Source organism: Rhinopithecus roxellana, chromosome 17, assembly GCF_007565055.1.
Source record: "Rhinopithecus roxellana isolate Shanxi Qingling chromosome 17, ASM756505v1, whole genome shotgun sequence".
In the NCBI taxonomy this organism is placed as follows: Eukaryota; Metazoa; Chordata; class Mammalia; order Primates; family Cercopithecidae; genus Rhinopithecus; species Rhinopithecus roxellana.
This window is the reverse complement of record NC_044565.1, coordinates 106,819,662-106,838,331: the sequence shown is the minus strand read 5'-3', so window position 1 is coordinate 106,838,331 and position 18,670 is coordinate 106,819,662. Positions and strand designations below refer to the sequence as shown.

The 18,670-nt window shown below is 44.7% G+C and overlaps 1 protein-coding gene across 4 annotated transcripts in view; it reads right to left on the bottom strand.

Annotated features, from left to right (window-relative positions):
* LOC104666650 (E3 SUMO-protein ligase RanBP2) overlaps positions 1 to 13,261 on the bottom strand; it is a 71,377-nt gene extending 58,116 nt beyond the window's left edge. For all 4 annotated transcript variants that reach the window (XM_010368768.2, XM_030920765.1, XM_010368775.2 and 1 more), the window contains exon 1: positions 13,048 to 13,261. In XM_010368768.2, the coding sequence (XP_010367070.2) occupies positions 13,048 to 13,119 (72 nt within the window). In that variant the 5' untranslated portion in view covers positions 13,120 to 13,261. The remainder of the gene's footprint in view (positions 1 to 13,047) is intronic.
* Between the last annotated feature and the right edge of the window lie 5,409 nt (positions 13,262 to 18,670).

Sequence of the window (18,670 nt, the reverse complement as noted above, 5' to 3'; positions counted from 1 at the left end):
GCGGATCATCTGAGCTCAGGAGTTTGAGATCAGCATGGCCAACATGGTGAAACCCCATCTCTACAAAAATTAGCCAGGCATGATGGCGGGTGCCTCCCAGCTACTCGGGAGGCTGAGGCACAAGAATCAGTTGAACCCAGGAGGTGGAGGTTGCAGTGAGCCAGAGGTTGCAGTGAGCTGAGATCGTGCCACTGTACTCCAGCCTGGGCGACAGATCAAGACCCCATCTCCAAAAAAAAAAATACTACTAATAATAAATAAGCTGGACGCAGTTGGTCACACCTTTAACTCTATTTAATTCTAACACTTTCAGAGACCAAGGTGGGAGGCCTGCTTTGAGGCCAAGAGTTTGAAACCAGCCTGTGCAACACAACAAGATCCTGTCTCCAGGGGGAAAAAAACAGCCGGGCATAGTGGAGTATGCCTGTGTTCCTAGCTACTCATAAGGCCAAGGCAGGAGAATCACTTGAGCCCAGGAGATTGACTCTGCTGTGAGTTATGACTGTGACACTGCACTCCAGCCTGGGTGACACAGGGAGACCCCATCTCTAAATAATAAATACATACACACAAAAAATAAATTCAAGAAAGTAAGACAGACAACAGAAGTTAAGAATTTTCATCAGCCTTGGAAATCTTGGAAACCCTGTGGTACCACTCTCTCACTTAACAAACAAAATAAACCAGCTTTCTCGGGGGAGGAAAGGTATTCCAGAAATCTCTTCTCCTACCATGTGTAAATCTCTATGGGAAAGAATAAGTCAGTACTTAGGACGTATTAAGTCACTGAGGATTCCCTGGTCCATGTACTGTTCTCTCTACAGATCAGATCAGTATTTTACAGTCAAGTATTCAAAAAGGCAGAAATAAACATTGAATTCTTCAAGTAATAAACAAGGTCCACAGCCTGGTTCCTTGGTTACACAAACTCCAAAGTCCAACATGCTGATACACATCAGGCTGGGTGCGGTGGCTCACACCTGTAATCCCAGCACATTGGGAGACTGAGGCAGGCGATCACTTGAAGACAAGAGTTCGAGACCAGCCGGGCCAACATGCAGAAACCTCATTTCTACTAAAAATATGAAAATTAGCTGGGTATGGTGGCACACACCTATAATTCCCACTGCTCAGGAGGCTGAAGCCAAGAATCGCTTGAACCCAGAAGGCAGAGGCTGCAGTGGGCCAAGATCGCACCACTGAACTCCAGCCTGGGAGCCTGGGCAACAGAATGACTCCATCTCCAAAAAAAAAAAAAAAAAATGCTGATACAACCAGATTATGTTCCATCCATGTGATAAAGAGTATACAGCTACTCAAACATCTTATTTCTGAAATTCCAAGACCCCAGTGAATGTCCAAAACGATGAATAGTACCAAACCAGGTTGCCATCAATGGAAATATGTTTCCTGTTTGTGTCCTCCACCCACAAATTTAATGTCTTGCCCATCTTAACTAAGCACTTATCACACACTGTGGCTGTAACTTTTGCAGTTTGGGATGTCACAACAAAACTAGTACAAATTTCTTTTTCCTTCTTCACAATTTCATGGACAAAAGATTTGTTCTTACCATAGATCTTAGCAACCCCAGTACATAATCTTTTTTCTTTCCTAAGTCAAAAACTCACCTTTTCACTTAAAGGAAGCACTGTAGGGCTTCTCTCTGGCATATGTGAATTGCCAGCATTGCTACTCTTGCTCTTTGGTGCCATTTTAAATAATATAAGGGTTACCTGAACACAAGCACTGCAATACTCCAACAGTTGATCTGATAACTGAGATGGCTAGTATGTAATTAGCGGGTGGGGAGCATATACAGCGTGAATATGTTGGACAAAGGGATGATTCGTGTCCTGGGTAGGACGCAGCAAGAGGCTGTGAAATTTTATCATATTATTCAGAACTATTTGCAATTTAAAACTTATGAAATGTTTATATAATCTTCCATTCAATTTTTTTTTTTTTTTTTTTTGAGATGGAGTCTCACTCTGTCGCCCAGGCTGGAGTGCAGTGGTGCAATCTCGGCTCACTGCAAGCTCCGCCTCCCGGGTTCACGCCATTCTCCTGCCTCAACCTCCCGAGTAGCTGGGACTACAGGTGCCTGCCACCACGCCCGGCTAATTTTTTTTTTGTATTTTTAGTAGAAACAGGGTTTCACCGTGTTTGCCAGGATGGTCTAGATCTCCTGACCTCAGTGATCCGCCCGCCTCAGCCTCCCAAAGTGCTGGGATTACAGGCGTGAGCCACCGCGCCCTGCCCCATTCAATATTTTTGGACCATGGGTGACGCAGGTAAGTAAAACCACATAAGGCAATACTGTGGATAAGAAGGGACTACTGTACCAGCAACAAACACTCAGAAAAGCAAGTTAAGAAAGCAATTCCATTTACAATCACATCTAAAAGAAAAAATGCCTGGGAATAAATGTAAACAAGGAGGTGAAATACTTGTATGCTTAAATTATAAAATGGTGCTCAAGGCCAGGCTAACACCTGCAATCCCAGCACTTTGGGAGGCCTCAGCAGGTAGATCACTTGAGCCCAAGGGTTTGGGGCCAGCCTAGGCAACATGGAAAAACTCTGTGTCTACTAAAAATGCAAAATAAATATCCAGGCATGGCAGCATTTGCCTGTAGTCCCAGCTACTCCAGAGACTGAGGCAGGAGGGTGGCTTGAGCCCGGGGGGTCAGGGCTGCAGTGAGCAGTGATAGCACTACTGCACTCAAGCCTGGGTGACACAGCCAAACCCTGTCTAAACAAAAACAAAAACAAAACTGCTCAAAGAATTTAAAAGACCTAAATAAATGGAAAGACATCTATGTTCACACATAGGAAGACCTAATATTGTTGAGATGTCAATATTTTCCAAAGTGAGCTACAGATTCAATGCAGTCCCTATTTCCCAAATTTGGAATCCCAAAACTCCAATGGTCACTTCTGCAGAAATGGAAAAGCCAATCCTCAAATTCAGATGAGACTGCAAAGTGCCCAAAAGCCAAACACTCTTGAAAAAGAACAAACTTGGAGGAACTCACACTTCTCAATTTCAAAACTTACCACAAAGCTACAACAATCAAAACAGTGTCATACGGCATAAAGATACACACAGACCAACAAAACAGAATTGAGAGTTCAGAAATAAACCCATAAATCTATGGCCAGTTGGTTCTGACAAGGGTCCTAAGTCCATTAAATAAGGAAACAACAGTCTCTATAAAAATGGTGAAGGTACAACGAAATTTCCACATGCAAAAGAATAAAGTTGGACCCTACCACACTCCATATATAAAAATGACCCCAAAATGGACCAACAACTTAAACATAAGAGCAAAAAGCTGGCCGGGCGCGGTGGCTCACGGCTGTAATCCCAGCACTTTGGGAGGCCGAGGCGGGCGGATCACAAGGTCAGGAGATCGAGACCACGGTGAAACCCCGTCTCTACTAAAAATACAAAAGATTAGCCGGGCGCGGTGGCGGGCGCCTGTAGTCCCAGCTACCCGGGAGGCTGAGGCAGGAGAACGGCTTGAACCCAGGAGGCAGAGCTTGCAGTGAGCCGAGATCGCGCCACTGCACTCCAGCCTGGTGGACAGAGCGAGACTCCGTCTCAAAAAAAAAAAAAAAAAAAAAAAAGAGCAAAAAGCACAACACTCTAAGAAAAACAGGGTAAATCTTCATGTCCCAGGATTTAGCAATGTATTCTTAGATATGACACCAAAAGCACAAGAAATAGACAAACAAAAAAACAGATAAAATGGATTTAATTAAAATTATTCTGTAGCCTGGCATGGTGGCTCACGCCTGTAATCCCAGCACTTTGGGAGGCCAAGGTGGGTGGATCACCTGAGGTTGGGAGTTCAAGACCAACCTAACCAACATGGAGAAACCCTGTCTCTACTAAAAACACAAAATTAGCCAGCCATGGTGGCGCATGCCTGTAACCGCAGCTGCTCAGGAGGCTGAAGCAGGAGAATCGCTTGAACCTGGAAGGCAGAGGTTGTGATGAGCCAGGATGGTGCCACTGAACTCCAGCCTGGGCAACAAGAGTGAAATTCTTTCTCAAAAAAAAAAATCATTCTGCAAAAACCTACAGAATGGGAGAAAATATTTGGAAACCACATATGTGACAAGGGTTTAATATCCAGAATATATTAAGAATTTTTACAATTCAACAAAAAAGACAACCCAATTAAAAAACCCAAGTCATAAAAGTAGAATACACTAAAAAAAAATTAAAAATAAATAAAATAAAAGCCCAAATCAAAGGACTTGAATAGGCCAGGCTGGTGGCTCATGCCTGTAATCCCAGCACTTTGGGAGGCTGTGGGAGACTAGCCTGGGCAACATGGCAAAACCCAGCCTCTCCCAAAAAAAAAAAAAAAGAAAATTACCCAGGCGTGGTGGCACATGCCTATACTACGCGAGAGGCTGAGGTGAGAGGGTTGCTTGAACCCAAGAGGTCAAGGCTGTAACCCTAGCCTGGGCGACAGAGCAAGACCCTGTCTGATTTTTTTTTAAAAAAAGGACTTGAATTAACATTTCTATAAGGACATATACAAATGGCCAATAAACCATGAGAACATTCTCAACATCATGAGTTATTAGAATATGCAAATCAAAACCACAATGAGATATCACTTCACAGCTATCCCAGCCGATGCAATCAAAAAGAATAGAGCCGAGATCGCGCCACTGCACTCCAGCCTGGGCGACAGAGCCAGACTCCGTCTCAAAAAAAAAAAAAAAAAAAAAAAAAAAAAAAAAAAGAAAAAAAAGGCCGGGCGCGGTGGCTCAAGCCTGTAATCCCAGCACTTTGGGAGGCCGAGACGGGCGGATCACAAGGTCAGGAGATCGAGACCATCCTGGCTAACACGGTGAAACCCCGTCTCTACTAAAAAATACAAAAAACTAGCCGGGCGAGGTGGCGGGCGCCTGAAAGAATAGAAAACAAGTGTTGACAAAGATGTGGAGAAATTGGAACTCTCATACATTGCTGGTGGGAATGTAAAATACTGCAGCCACTATGGAAAACAGTTTAGGGGTTCCTCAAAAAGCTAAACATAAAATGTTTCCATATGATCCAGCAATTCTACTCCTAGGTATATAACCAAGGAAACTGAGAGCAGGCACTCAAGATACTGTTCGCCAGTGTTGACTGCATTATTTGCAAGTCAAAAGAAGGAAACAACCCAGGTATCCAATGACACATGAAGAGGTAAATGAAATGTGGAATATATACACAATAGACTATTATTCGACTATAAAAAGGAATGAAATTCTGGCACATGCTATAAAACATATGAACCCTGAAAACATGGTAAGTGAAATGAGCCAGACACAAAAGCACAAATACTATATAACCCTATTAATATGAAATATCCAGAATAGGCAAAGTCATGACAAACAAAGTAGACAGAAGTTTCCAGGGACTGCAGAAAAGAGGACCTGTAGAGTTACTACTAAATAGCTACAGGATCTCTGTAATAGAATCTTTTGAAAATAGACAATGGTGATGTCTGAACAACACTGTAAATGTAGTTAATGTCACCAAATTGTACAACTAAAAATGGTTAAAATGGCAAATTGTTATAGTTTTCTACAACTTAAAAAATTAATAATTGTAATACACCAAAAATCAAGTAATTGTACACTTTAAATGGATGAATTGTATGGTATATCAATTATACCTCAATAAAGTTGATTTTTTAAAAACACTATGTCAAAAAGTGACACTCAGAGCTGGGAGTGTAGCTCACATCTGTAATCCCAGAACTTTGGGAGGCCAAAGAGGCAAATCACTTAACCCCAGGAGTTTGAGACCAGCCTGAGCAATATGGCAGATTCTGTGACACTCGGAAAACTATTCCAAGTGATCCTGGTATGACAGTATTTTGACTGTCCATCCTAAACAGAATACATTTTAAAAGTAAAAAACTGTAAGCGGCTGGGCGCGGTGGCTCATGTCTATAATCCCAGCACTCCGGGAGGCCGAGGCGGGCGGATCACGAGGTCTGGAGATCTAGACCATCCTGACCAACACAGTGAAACCCTGTCTCTACTGAAAATACAAAAAAATTAGCCGGGCGTGGTGGCAGGCGCCTGTAACCCCAGCTACTTGGGAGGCTGAGGCAGGAGAACGGCGTGAACCCGGGAGGCGGAGGGTGTAGTGAGCCAAGATGGCTACACTGCACTCCAGTCTGGCAACAGAGCAAGACTCCGTCTCAAAAAAATAAATAAAATAAAAAGAACTATAAGCAATCTTAAACTTCACTTAATATTCTTAACGAAGACTTGAGAAAACAGGTTAAGAACTGAACTGCAATTAAACACAAATACTTTTTAAAGCAAGGAAGAGAATACATAAGAACTGGGTACACAGTCTCCCCTCCCCGTTAAATGCACAAATTTAAAAGATACAGGAGAAAATATGTGACAAAAATAATACACAATAGTCAGGACAGCACATAAAGAAACAAGAGCTTGTTTCTCCCTCTCTTTCTTTTTTTGACACGGAGTCTCGCTCTGTCGCCAGGCTGGAGAACAATGGCTTGATCTCAGCTCACTGCCACTTTCGCCTCCCTGGTACAAGCTGGGACTACAGGCGCACGCCACCACACCCAGCTAATTTTTGTATTTTTAGTAGAGATGGGGTTTCACCATATTGGCCAAGATGGTCTCGATCTCTCGACCCCGTGATCTGACCTCCTCCACCTCCCAAAGTGCTAGTATTACAGGCGTGAGCCACCGTGCCCGGCCAATTCCCCCTTTTCAAAATGAAGAAATAGATTCAAGGTACAAAGCCAAAACATAATAGAAAAATAATTCCATTACCTTCTTTGCTTCCAACTATGTTATTAAAGTAGACAATCTTAAGATAAACAACTTTATAAATTATTCTTCTATATTCTTGTTTAAAGATATACAGCTAGGAAGCAGCAGAGCCCATGTTATGTAAACAGGACAATACTTGATTCAAGCAGTACTTCTTTCCATGACAGCAGGTATCACTATAAGCAAATACCTGAATTCACTTAAGCTGCCAAATATCAAGAACTGATGTAGGGCTGACAACAGGAACAGTCAGACCCTAAGAGATACCAAATCATCTCTATCTTGCACAGTCAAATGGATCCCTCTCCCCCTAAAATCCTCCAAAAAAGCTGCTGTTCTCAGCAAACCCATCTGATCAGATACAAATCTGTGACGTTCCAACAAGGGTGAAGGCAGTGATTATACAGGACAATGAAAAGTCTAGATAGTGAACCATGAGTTCCCCAATCTACTTCCCCTGGAACATAAGGGTAAAGAAATCTCTCAAAAGGCAGAAAAAAAAGAGGAGGGGGCCGGGCACGGTGGCTCACGCCTTAATCCCAGCACTTTGGGAGGCTGAGGTGGGCAGATCACGAGGTCAGGAGATGGAGACCATGCTGGCTAACACGGTGAAACCCCGTCTCTACTAAAAATACAAAAAAATTAGCCGGGTGCGGTGGCGGGCGCCTGTAGTCCCAGCTACTCGGGAGGCAGAGGCAGGAGAATGGCGTGAACCTGGGGGGTGGAGCTTGCAGTGAGCTGAGATTGCACACTGCACTCCAGCCTGGGCAACAGAGCGAGACTCCGTCTCAAAAAATAAAAAGAAAAAAAAAGAAGAGGAGAATAAGAGAAAAATTAGAGAAACTCCAACTTTCAGGTAAACATCATTAAAAAAAGGTAAGAAATGGTCAAAGAAATAATACAAGAAATGTTACAGAACTGAAAGAAATGAGTTTCCCAATTGAAAGGACACTTCCAGAAAACCTTTAAGTTACCAAGAACAAGAATCTCATCGGACTTCTTTTTTTTTTTGGAGACAGACTCTCGCTTTATGGCCCAGGCTGGAGTGCAGTGGCGGGATCTCCACTCACTGCAAGCTCCGCCCTCCGGGTTCACGCCATTCTCCTGCCTCAGCCTCCCGTGTAGCTGGGACTACAGGCGCCCGCCACCGCACCCGGCTAATTTTTTGTATTTTTAGTAGAGACGGGGTTTCTTTTTTTTTTTTTTTTTTTTTTTTTGAGACAGAGTCTCGCTCTCTCGCCCAGGCTGGAGTACAGTGGCCGGACCTCAGCTCACTGCAAGCTCTGCCTCCCAGGTTTACGCCATTCTCCCTTGAATCCCTTGAACCCGGGAGGAGGAGGCTGCAGTGAGCCGAGACGACCCCACTGCACTCCAGTCAGGGCAACAGAGCAAGACTCTGTATCAAAAACAAAACAAAACAAAACAAAACAAAAACTTCTCATCCAGTTTTCCTCAAAGCAAGTGAGGCTATGCTACACCAAAACAAAGAAAGTAAATCAAGAGGACATGAGATACAAGAAACAAAGTGTCTAACTCAGAAAAGAGGTGAAGGGAATTCTCAAGCTGATGATAAAGGGAAGTCCCAAGAGCACAGCTGTGTAGTAAAGAGGAAGAAAAACCAGTCCGGGTTGGAGGAGTCTGTTAGTAAGGGTATCCTAGGTAGAAAGACAATCAATCAAGCAATGTTTTAAGATGAAATTGATGGGATTATGTGACCAGTTTGACCACATTTGAGGGTTTAAATTGCTGAGTTTAAGTAAACAAGGAGTAATACAACATAAACAAACCTAAAAATAAAGCAATTATTCAGTCCAGGAAAAACAAAACTGCATAACAAGGGCAATTCAAATGCAAAAATATTTACCTTATGATATTTATATAAATGTGAAATATTCATTTAAACAAAAATTGCAAGTAACAGTACTGAAAGAAAGAATGAGAGGCAAACCAAAGTGTCTGAAGACAGTTTGGGAGAAGCATAGTAGAAAGTCAGTAGAAAATGTCTAAAATGGGCCGGGCACAGTGGCTCAAGCCTGTAATCCCAGCACTTTGGGAGGCCGAGACGGGCGGATCACGAGGTCAGGAGATCGAGACCATCCTGGCGAACACGGTGAAACCCTGTCTCTACTAGAAATACAAAAAACTTGCCGGGTGAGGTGGCGGGCGCCTGTAGTCCCAGCTGCTCGGGAGGCTGAGGCAGGAGAATGGCGTAAACCCGGAGGGCGGAGCTTGCAGTGAGTGGAGATCCCGCCACTGCACTCCAGCCTGGGCAAAAGAGCGAGACTCCGTCTCAAAAAAAAAAAAAAAAAAGAAAATGTCTAAAATGGGGCTGGGCGCGGTGGCTCACGCCTGTAATTCCAGCCCTTTGGGAGGCTGAGGTGGGCAGATTACGAGGTCAGGAGATCGAGACCATCCTGGCTAACACGGTGACACCCCGTTTCTACTGAAAATACAAAAAAAATTAGCTGGGCATTGTGGCGGGTACCTGTAGTCCCAGCTACTCAGGAGGCTGAGGCAGGAGAACCATGTGAACCCGGGAGGCAGAGTTTGCAGTGAGCCAAGATCCCGCCACCACACTCCAGCCTGGGCGATAGAGCGAGACTCTGCCCCAAAAAAGAAAAAAAAGAAAATGTCTAAAATGTGAGAAAGGGAATTAAAAATAACAAAAGTATATATGTGTATTACTCAGAAGTATGAAGTATACATGCAAAGGGCAGAAAAAACTAACAGCTATCAAAGGCGCCTGCCTGTAGTCCTAGGTACTCAGGAAACAGAGGTAGGAAGATCACTTATGCCCAAAAATTTGATGCCAGCCTGGGCAACACCTCAAGACCCTATTCTAAAAATAATAATAATAATAAAAATAAGAGCTGTCAGGTAGCCTTTGAGAAGTAGGAATCAGCTGCAGAATAAGAAACCAACTTGACAGAACCTAGAAAAACTAAACAGAAGCCATAAGGAAAAAGAAAAACTAGAGAAAGAATTATATATATATATATATTTTTTTTTTTTTGAGACAAGAGTCTTGCTCTGTCACACAGGCTGGAGTGCAGTGGCGCAATCTCTGCTCACCGCAACGTCTGCCTCCAGGGTTCAAGCAATTCTCCTGTCTCAGCCTCCCAAGTAGCTGAGACTACAGGCGCCTGCCACCACACCCGGCTAATTTTTGTATTTTTAATAGAGACGGATTTTCACCATATTGGTCAGGCTGGTCTCTCGGCCTCCGAAAGTGCTTGAATTACAGGTGAATAATATTTTTAAGAAGGGCAAAAGCACGTGAGGGAGTAGAAAAATGGCAAAACAAAGAGGAGACTAACAAATGAAAGCACAATGGAAGACTAGAAAGGTAATATACACAGACACATCATCACACTCCAAAACTCAGAGATTCTAGAAAGCATGGTCAGTTCACAGATGGCCAGCCTCTGCCAAACTGGGGGAGAATACTAACCTCTTTATATTCTTCACAGACACTGCCTCTTCTCCCTCCATTCTTTACCTTCTATCCAATGCACACTGTTTTGTCATTTCACTCAAACCTAACTTTATAGAACAGCTTCACATGTTCCAAAGTTACTCACTAGCTAATCCATATTCCACTGAAATCCCCATTCTAATGTAAATGACTTTCAATTTGGGGAAAAAAAATACTCTTTAAGTGTAAAGAGAGAGATGGTCATAATAACGAATCCTCAAAATTTTGCCACCACTCCACTTTATTTAATGGAAAAGTTATGTAGTTGAAAGAACATTGTAACTTCTGTCTAGACCAGTGGTTTTTAATCTTTTGGAAGCCAAGGTCCCCCCTAAGAATCTCAGAAAGGCTCTAAGCTTGCTTTTTTAAGCTTGTTTAAAAATAATAATAATAATCAGGTTGAGCAGAGTGGCTCACACCTGTAATCTCAGCACTTGGGGCCAAGGCGGGAGGATCACTCAAGCCCAGGAGTTGGAGACCAGCCTGGGTAGCACAGTAAGACACTGTCTCTACATTAAAGAAAAAAGTTAGCCGGGCATGGTGGTGCATGCCTGTAGCTGGCATGCCTGTAGTCTCAGCTACCCAGGAGGCTAAGGTGGGAGGATGGATTGAGCCCAGGACGTCAACGCTACAGTGAGCCATGATCCCGCCACAGCACTCCAGCCTGGGAGATAAAAAGAGACCTTGTCTCAAAAATAAAATAATGGCGGTGGCTCACGCCTGGAATCCCAACACTTTGGGAGGGGGAGGCAGGGAAATCACTTGAGCCCAGGAGTTCGAGAACAGCCTGGGTAACATGGTTAAACCCAGTCTCTACCAAAAATACAAAACAAAACAAAACAAAAAAATAAGCGGGTGTGGTGGGTGCAACTGTGGTCCCAACTACTTGGGAGACTGAGGTGGGAGGATCGCTTGAGCTGGGAAGGCGGAAGTTGCAGTTGAGTCGAGATAGCGCCATTGCATCCAGCTGGGTGACAGAGTAAGTGAGACCCCACCTCAAAAAAAAAACATAAAAAGTAAAGTCTTTATTTTCAGGAGTTACTGGAACCCTCAATAAGGTCTAGTTTTAGACTCTATCACCACGTTCATATTTATGACTACGCCAGCAGTTTGAAATTACAATGTACAAGTAGGTATCTATTCCTCCTCTCTGGAGGAATAGGCTGCAACTTACTCCACTGTTCCCAAGAGAAACTAAATCAGACCCCCTGCCAAAATTCTACTGCACTACCTATTTGACCCTGAACAAGTATCTTTAATCTTTACAGGTCTCAATAGCCATAGGGCTGCTGGAAGCACAATATAAGATAACCTACGCTTAGTTATGATAAAAGACACAATCATGGTCATCCGTGAGTTTCCGTTTGTTGTTTTGGCTTGTTTGTTTTTAATTTTTATTTTTGATGGAGTCTCCCTCTGTCCCCCAGGCTGGAGAGCAGTCCGATATCGGCTCATTGGAACCTCCGCCTCCCAGGTTTAAGCGACTCTCCTGCCTCAGCCTTCGGAGTACCTGGGACTACTAGCGTGCGCCACCACGCCCGGCTTTTTTTTTTTTTTTTTTGTAATTTTAGTAGAGACGGGGTTTCAACATGTTAGCCAGGTTGGTCTCGAACTCCTGACCTCAGGCAATCCGCCCTCCTTGGACTCCCAAAGTGGTGTGATTACAGGCGTGAGCCACCGCGCCCCAGCCAATATTCTTTTAACATCAACAATTAAAACAGTGACTTGTAGCTAACATTGTGTTATGTGTCAAGCACAACCCTAAATGTTTAAAATGGATCCTATCGAATTCTATCAATGTTACAACTCCACCTATGGATGAAAAGTGTAACTGGCCCCAAATACCCAGCTTATAAACGACAGCGCTGATTATTCATGCCAAAGCAAACTGACTCAACATTCTGTGCACATCCACCTTTAATAGCTTCTTCCGTCACTCTTTCGATTCAATTACTAAAGTCTTATTGAATCCAAAATAGATCACATTATTTACCTATAAAGAGGAAAAATACCCTAAGAACATTTGCGGAAAAGGTTAAAAATTCTAAGCCATGCTAACGATTTGTAAAAAATTCATAATTTTTTTAAAAAGCAAAAGCAGCTACCAAAGTGTTCTGGGGGTGGGGGAGGTGAGTATGAGGAGTGGAGCTGGACCCTTACAAAGGGACAGCGACAAACACCTCATACTCAAAACAAGGGGACTTCGCGTGTCATTTGCGCCGTCGGGCCGTTGCAAATGTTCGCGCTGAGATCCCTACGTTGTCACTCGTCAAAGCCGCCAAAGCGCACCCCGGAGCTGCGTCAGTCCCTACTGGGTTTCCCCTGGCCAAGGAGGTACGACCTCCGCCGCAACATGTAAAGTAAATGTCCGGGGGATGGGAAGAATCCCGCCGATATAGCACCCGGGTGCCCAAGCCCCCCGAGAACTAGGCCGCGCGGGTACTACGCGGCGCGCCACCGGCCAGAAAGCCCGGGCCAGGGCGGGCCCACGAGTGAGGACCGTCGGGAACAGGCCGGGAGAAAGAGGAAGCCCCGGCGCCAACGGTCTCCCGCCCACAGCGGTCCCCCCAGGGCTCTCCCTGCGCTTGCGAGCGCCACGCCGCCCACAGGACCACGCCAGCCGGCCGGCGCCTCAACAGTGCGCGCCAGGGAGCAGCGCCCGTCGGGAGCCATGACGCCCGAGCCTCGCGAGGCCGCCGCCCGGCCAGGTCGAGGCCGTCGGTCTCTTCGAGACCCACTCACCTCTCGAGGCGACGGCGCGGAGCCCTGCACCGAGGCGATGTACCGCTCCACGTCGGCCTTACTGCGCCTCATCGCGCCGCCAACCTGGCTCCCGAGGCGCGAGAGACCAGCGCTCAGCCCCGCAGCAGTCGCTACTTCCAAGAGGAAAGCGCCTGCAAACCAGTGACGCAGCGGCGTCGCCGGCGGAGGACCATTCTGACGAACTTGCGTACTGCGTCACACTGTGCGCCACGTTGGCGACGTCGGCGCTAGAGCTGCACACAACTGGGCTCTTGGTAGCTCCCTCGGCTCTGAGCAGTGTCTTGGGAATCCCGGATGATATTTCGGCCGCCAGCGCTCACTGCGTAGGCGTAGATTTCTAGCAGATAACAATTTGCGTGATGGGCTCTTAAGCGTTTTGGTCCCTTGTTCTAAATTATAAGTGCGCCATGCATTGGAAGAAAAAATCTCCCAGGCCAAGTTGGTGAGCGTGTAAATTGGAACAACGTTTCTGGAGATGACTGGTTAAATACGTTGCATCGGACATGTGTGAATACTAAAGTATACATTTTAAAATTCATATCTATTAAAAGAAATGAGTGCCGGGCATGGTGGCTCACGCCTGTAATCCCAGCACTTTGGGAGACCAAGTGGCCAGATCATGAGGTCAGGAAATCGAGACCATCCTGGTTCACACAGTGAAACCCCATCTCTACTAAAAATACAAAAAAAAAAAAAACCAAAAAAACAAAAAACAGCGGGGCGTGGTGGCGGGCGCCTGTAGTCCCAGCTACTCGGGAGGCTGAGGCAGGAGAATCGCTTGAACCTGGGAGGCGGAGGTTGCAGTGAGCAGAGATTGCGCCACTGCCTTCCACCTGGGCGACAGAGCGAGACTCCGTATGAATTTAAAAAAAAAAAAAAGAAATTTAGAACTGCATAATGAAAAAGTAGGCCACAAATATTAACTTTTGGACAATTACAATTTTTTAAACAGTCATCCCTTGGCGGGGGATTGGTTCCAGAACCACCGGCTTATGCCAAACTCCATGCATCCCGCCGGGCGCGGTGGCTCACTCCTGTAATCCCAGCACTTTGGGAGGTTGAGGCAGGCGGATCACCTGAGGTCAGGAGTTCGAGACCAGCCTGGTCAACGTGACGAAAGCCCGTTTTTACTAAAAATACAAAAAAAATTACCTGGGCGTGGAGGTAGGCACCTGTAATTCCAGCTACTCGGGAGGCTGAGGCACGAGAATCGCCTGAAACTGGGAGGCGGAAGTTGCAGTGAGCTGAGATCGCGCCACTGCACTCCAGCCTGGGGTACAGCGCGAGACCCCGAAGACTTCCTCTTAAAATAAAAAAACAATCCGCGCATTTTCAAATCCCGCAGTCAGTGCTGAGAATGGAACTCAGAGGAAAAGTTGGACCTCTCTATATGCCGGCCCCTCGAATACTGTATTTTCTGTCGGCTTATAAGTGGACCCAGGCTGTTCAAACCCATGTTATTCCAGGGTCAACCGTGTATATAGGAATAACCATTCGCCCCACACAGTGGCTCAAGCCCGTAGCCCCAGCACTTTGGGAGGTCGACGCGGGAGGATCCCTCGAGTCCAGGAGTTCCAGGTTACAATGAACTATGATAGCGCCACTGCATTCCATCCTGGGCACCAGAGTGAGACCGTTGTCTCAGAAAAAAAAAAAAAAAAAAGGAAAAGGAAAAGGAATGATCCCCCAAATCTATATATATTTCACTAGCAGAATAACAGGGCATACCAAAATTTAACAGTAATAATGTCAAGATTTTGAACCATCTGTATTTTCCAAATCTTCAAAAATGTCTATTTTGGGAATTTGGATGTTAAACTCTTACTTTTAAAACAAGATTTAACAAAACGTTTTTAATAGTGAGAACCTTTTAGATTTTAAAAGATCGTATTTGTGTAAATATTACGGTCTTAATTATGTGGGCAAATATCAAATGCGTTGACATTTTTAACTGGAAATTTGGGCTATTTTGGTTGTGGATAATTTTTTATCCTTTTTGTTTTTCCATATTTTCTAAATTTTATATAATGAACAAGTATTGCCTTTCTAAAACAAGAGAAACAGCGTTTTGTTTTGTTTTATTTCAACCATATTGGATGTGAATAAAAGAAAAGTAAAAGATGATTCTGAGCTTACCAATGTGTGTGACCCACATTGACAGAAATGGCATGTAAAGAAAATCTAGTTTGGAATGGAAAATCCTATTTTAGGTAGTTGATTTTCTTCACTTGAGGTACCATTTATATAACCATGTGGGGATAGCCTAGTAGGAAGATGAAATGGTAGGACAAAGAGCCTGATGGAAGCCAGTAGTCGTGGCATAGTTCTCAGGCCCAGCTACTCCAAAGGCAGAGGGGGAAAAAATCCTTTCAGCCCAGGAGTTGGAGACTGCAATTAGTTATGTTCATATGAGCCTTTGCACTCCAGCCCGTGGAAGAGAATGAGATTCCTATCTCTAAAATGAAAAGGGGGCCAGGCGCGATGGCTCACACCTGTAATCCCAGCACGCTGGGAGGCCCAGATGGGCGGATTGCTTGAGACCAGGAGTTCAAGACCAGCCTGGCCAACATGGTGAAACCCCATCTCTACTAAAAATGCAAAAATTAACTGGGTATGGTGGTGCACGCCTGTAATCCCAGCTTATTTGGATGGCTGAGGCACCAGAATTGCTTGAACCTGGGAGGTGGAGGTTGCAGTGAGCTGAGATTGTGCCAATGCACTCCAGCCTGGGTGACAGAGCAGACTCTGTCTCAAAATAATAATAATAATAATATTTAATTAATTTAAAAATAAAAACAAAAAGAGAAGATCTGATGGACTTAGAAGTCATAAACCTCGGCCCGGCGCAGTGGCTCACGCCTGTAATCCCAGCACTTTGGAAAGCCGCGGCGGGCAGATCACGAGGTCAGGAGATCGAGACCATCCTGGCTAACACGGTGAAACCCCGTCTCCACTAAAAATACAAAAAATTGTCTGGGCGTGGTGGTGGGTGCCTGTAGTCCCAGCTACTCGAGAGGCTGAGGCAGGAGAATGGCATGAGCCCAGGAGGCAGAGCTTGCAGTGAGTCCAGATTGTGCCACTGCACTCCAGCCTGAGCGACAGAGCGAGAAAAAAAAAAAAAAAAAAAGAATAAACCTCAGGTGATAGGTGAAACCACGAATTTGCCTTGAAAACTGTTGGTAACAATAGCCATAGCTAACAAGTACTTGCTGTGTTCCAAAGCTCTTTTTTTTTAGCACTTCACTGGTATTAACTAATTTCATTCTTCTAACAACTTTGTACGGGTACTGTTATTATCCTCAGTTTTTACAGATAAGGAAACCAAAAGACGCCAGGCATCATGGCTTTTGCCTGTAATCCAAAACTTCGGGAGGCTGAGGTGGGAGGATCACTTGAGCCCAGTAGTTCAAGACCAGCCTAGGCAACATAGCAACACCCTGTGCTTACAAACAAAAAGAAATTAAAAACTAGCCAGGCATGGTGATGCATGCCAGTAGTCCCAGCTATCTGGGAGACTGAAGCAGGAGGATCTCTTGAGGCTGGGTGTTGAAGGCTGCAGTGAGCTATGTTCACCTCACTGCACTCCAGCTTAGGTGACAGAGAAAGACCCTGTCTCCAAAAAAAAAAAAAAAAAAACAAGGAAAGAGCACTGAAGCAACTTGCCCAAACACACTCACCTTGTAAAAATGGTATCATTAATCCATTTACGTTGAATATATTGAAAAGGAGTGCCCAAAGAGAGAACCACCTTTTTTTTTTTTTTTTTTTTTTTTTTCTTGAGATGGTGTTTTGCTCTGTGGCCCAGGCTGGACTGCAGTGGCGCAATCTCGGCTCACTGTAACCTCTGCCTTCCAGGTTCAAGCAATTCTTGTGCCTCAGCCTCCTGAGTAGCTGGGATTACAGGTATGTGCCACCACACCCAGCTAATTGTTCTATTCTTAGTAGAGATGGGGTTTCATCATGTTGGACAGGCTGGTCTTGAACTCCTGGCCTCCAGTGATCCATCTGCCTTGGCCTCCCAAAGTGCTCGGATACAGGTGCCCAGCATCCATCGTGCCCAGCATCCAAAGAGAAAATCTTCTTGAGGAACTCAAAAGACTTTTCTCTTTTAGACAAGCAGTTCCTATTTCTGCATTAATTAGGGATTTTCACATTTTACTTCATTTTACACTACATTTTTTTTGTTGTTCAGTGGTATAACATTTTCACCAAGGCACTGAAAATTCCATTTGCACTAATGTCCAATGTCATATGTTCCCACCATGTTGCAAATACAGTTCATTTGTCCAGCTTTATTGAGGTATAATTCACAAATAAAAATTGTATATATTTACCAGGTACAACATGATGTTTTGCTATCCAAGCATACATCATGTAATTGCACTACATTCTATTGTACTTCACAGACACTATGTTTTTTACAAATTGAAAGTTTGTGCCCACCCTATGTCAAACAAATCTTTCGGCATCATTTTTCTCTTTTGAGAGAGTCTCACTTTGCCACCCGGGCTGGAGTATAGTGACACGATCTCAGCTCACTGCAACCTCCTGTGGCAGGCCAGGTCTCCCTAATGCAGGCTTCCATAACAACTCTTTCAGTAATGACTGAGTGGTTACATTAAATATTAAAAGCCAGTGCCCTTATAGAGAGGCTGGGATATAACAAAAGACCATCAAAACTTTTGCCTGGGCCTTTCCTGGGCCTTAAAGCATGAGAAAATAATGAAGGAATTCTCTCTCTTTTATTTTTTTTGAGATGGAGTCTTGCTCTGTCACCCAGGTAGAGTGCAGTGGCGGGATCTTGGATCACTGCAACCTCTGCCTCCCAGGTTCAAGTAATTCTCCTGTCTCAGCCTCCTGAGTAGCTGGGATTACAGGCGTGCGTCACCACGCCCGGCTAATTTTTAAATTTTTAGTAGAGACAGGCTTTCACCATGTTGGCCAGGCTGGTCTCGATCTCTTCACCTCGTGAACCACCCACCTCAGCTTCCCAAAGTGTTGGGATTACAGGCATGAGCCGCCACATTCAGCCCATAACGAAGAAGTTCTTAACAGGAACCATTTAGGATTAAACCAGTTTTATTGTGGGTCTGAAGAAACTCCCCAGGTCTCCACAGACAAGTTTATTGGGGGTCTAAAAGAACTCCCCAAACCTCCATGATTTAGCAGGAGACAAGATAAAGGTAATCACCCCGCACCCAGGCAGAGCTTGCAGTGAGCCGAGATTGCGCCGCTGCACTCCAGCCTGGAGAACAGAGCCAGACTCCATCTCAAAAAAAAATAAAATAAAATTCACCCCAGCATCTAGACCCATTAGATTAAGTGAATTTACTGAGGCTCCAGAGGAAGGTGTTCAGGACTCAGACCTTAGTTATAGATTAAAAGAAGTGAATCACTTACGTCTTTAGATGAATGGGCACTTACACGTAGACATATAACTTAGAAGGTATATAAGCTCTGGAAAACTTTGTAATTTTGAGTTGATCTGGCAATAATTTCCAGGCCTTCTCCATGTAACTGGTTGCAGAAATAAAAACTCTCTTTCTCCCCAGTTCCTCTGCATCTCGTTATTGGGCCATGAGAAACAGCAGCCCGACCCTCA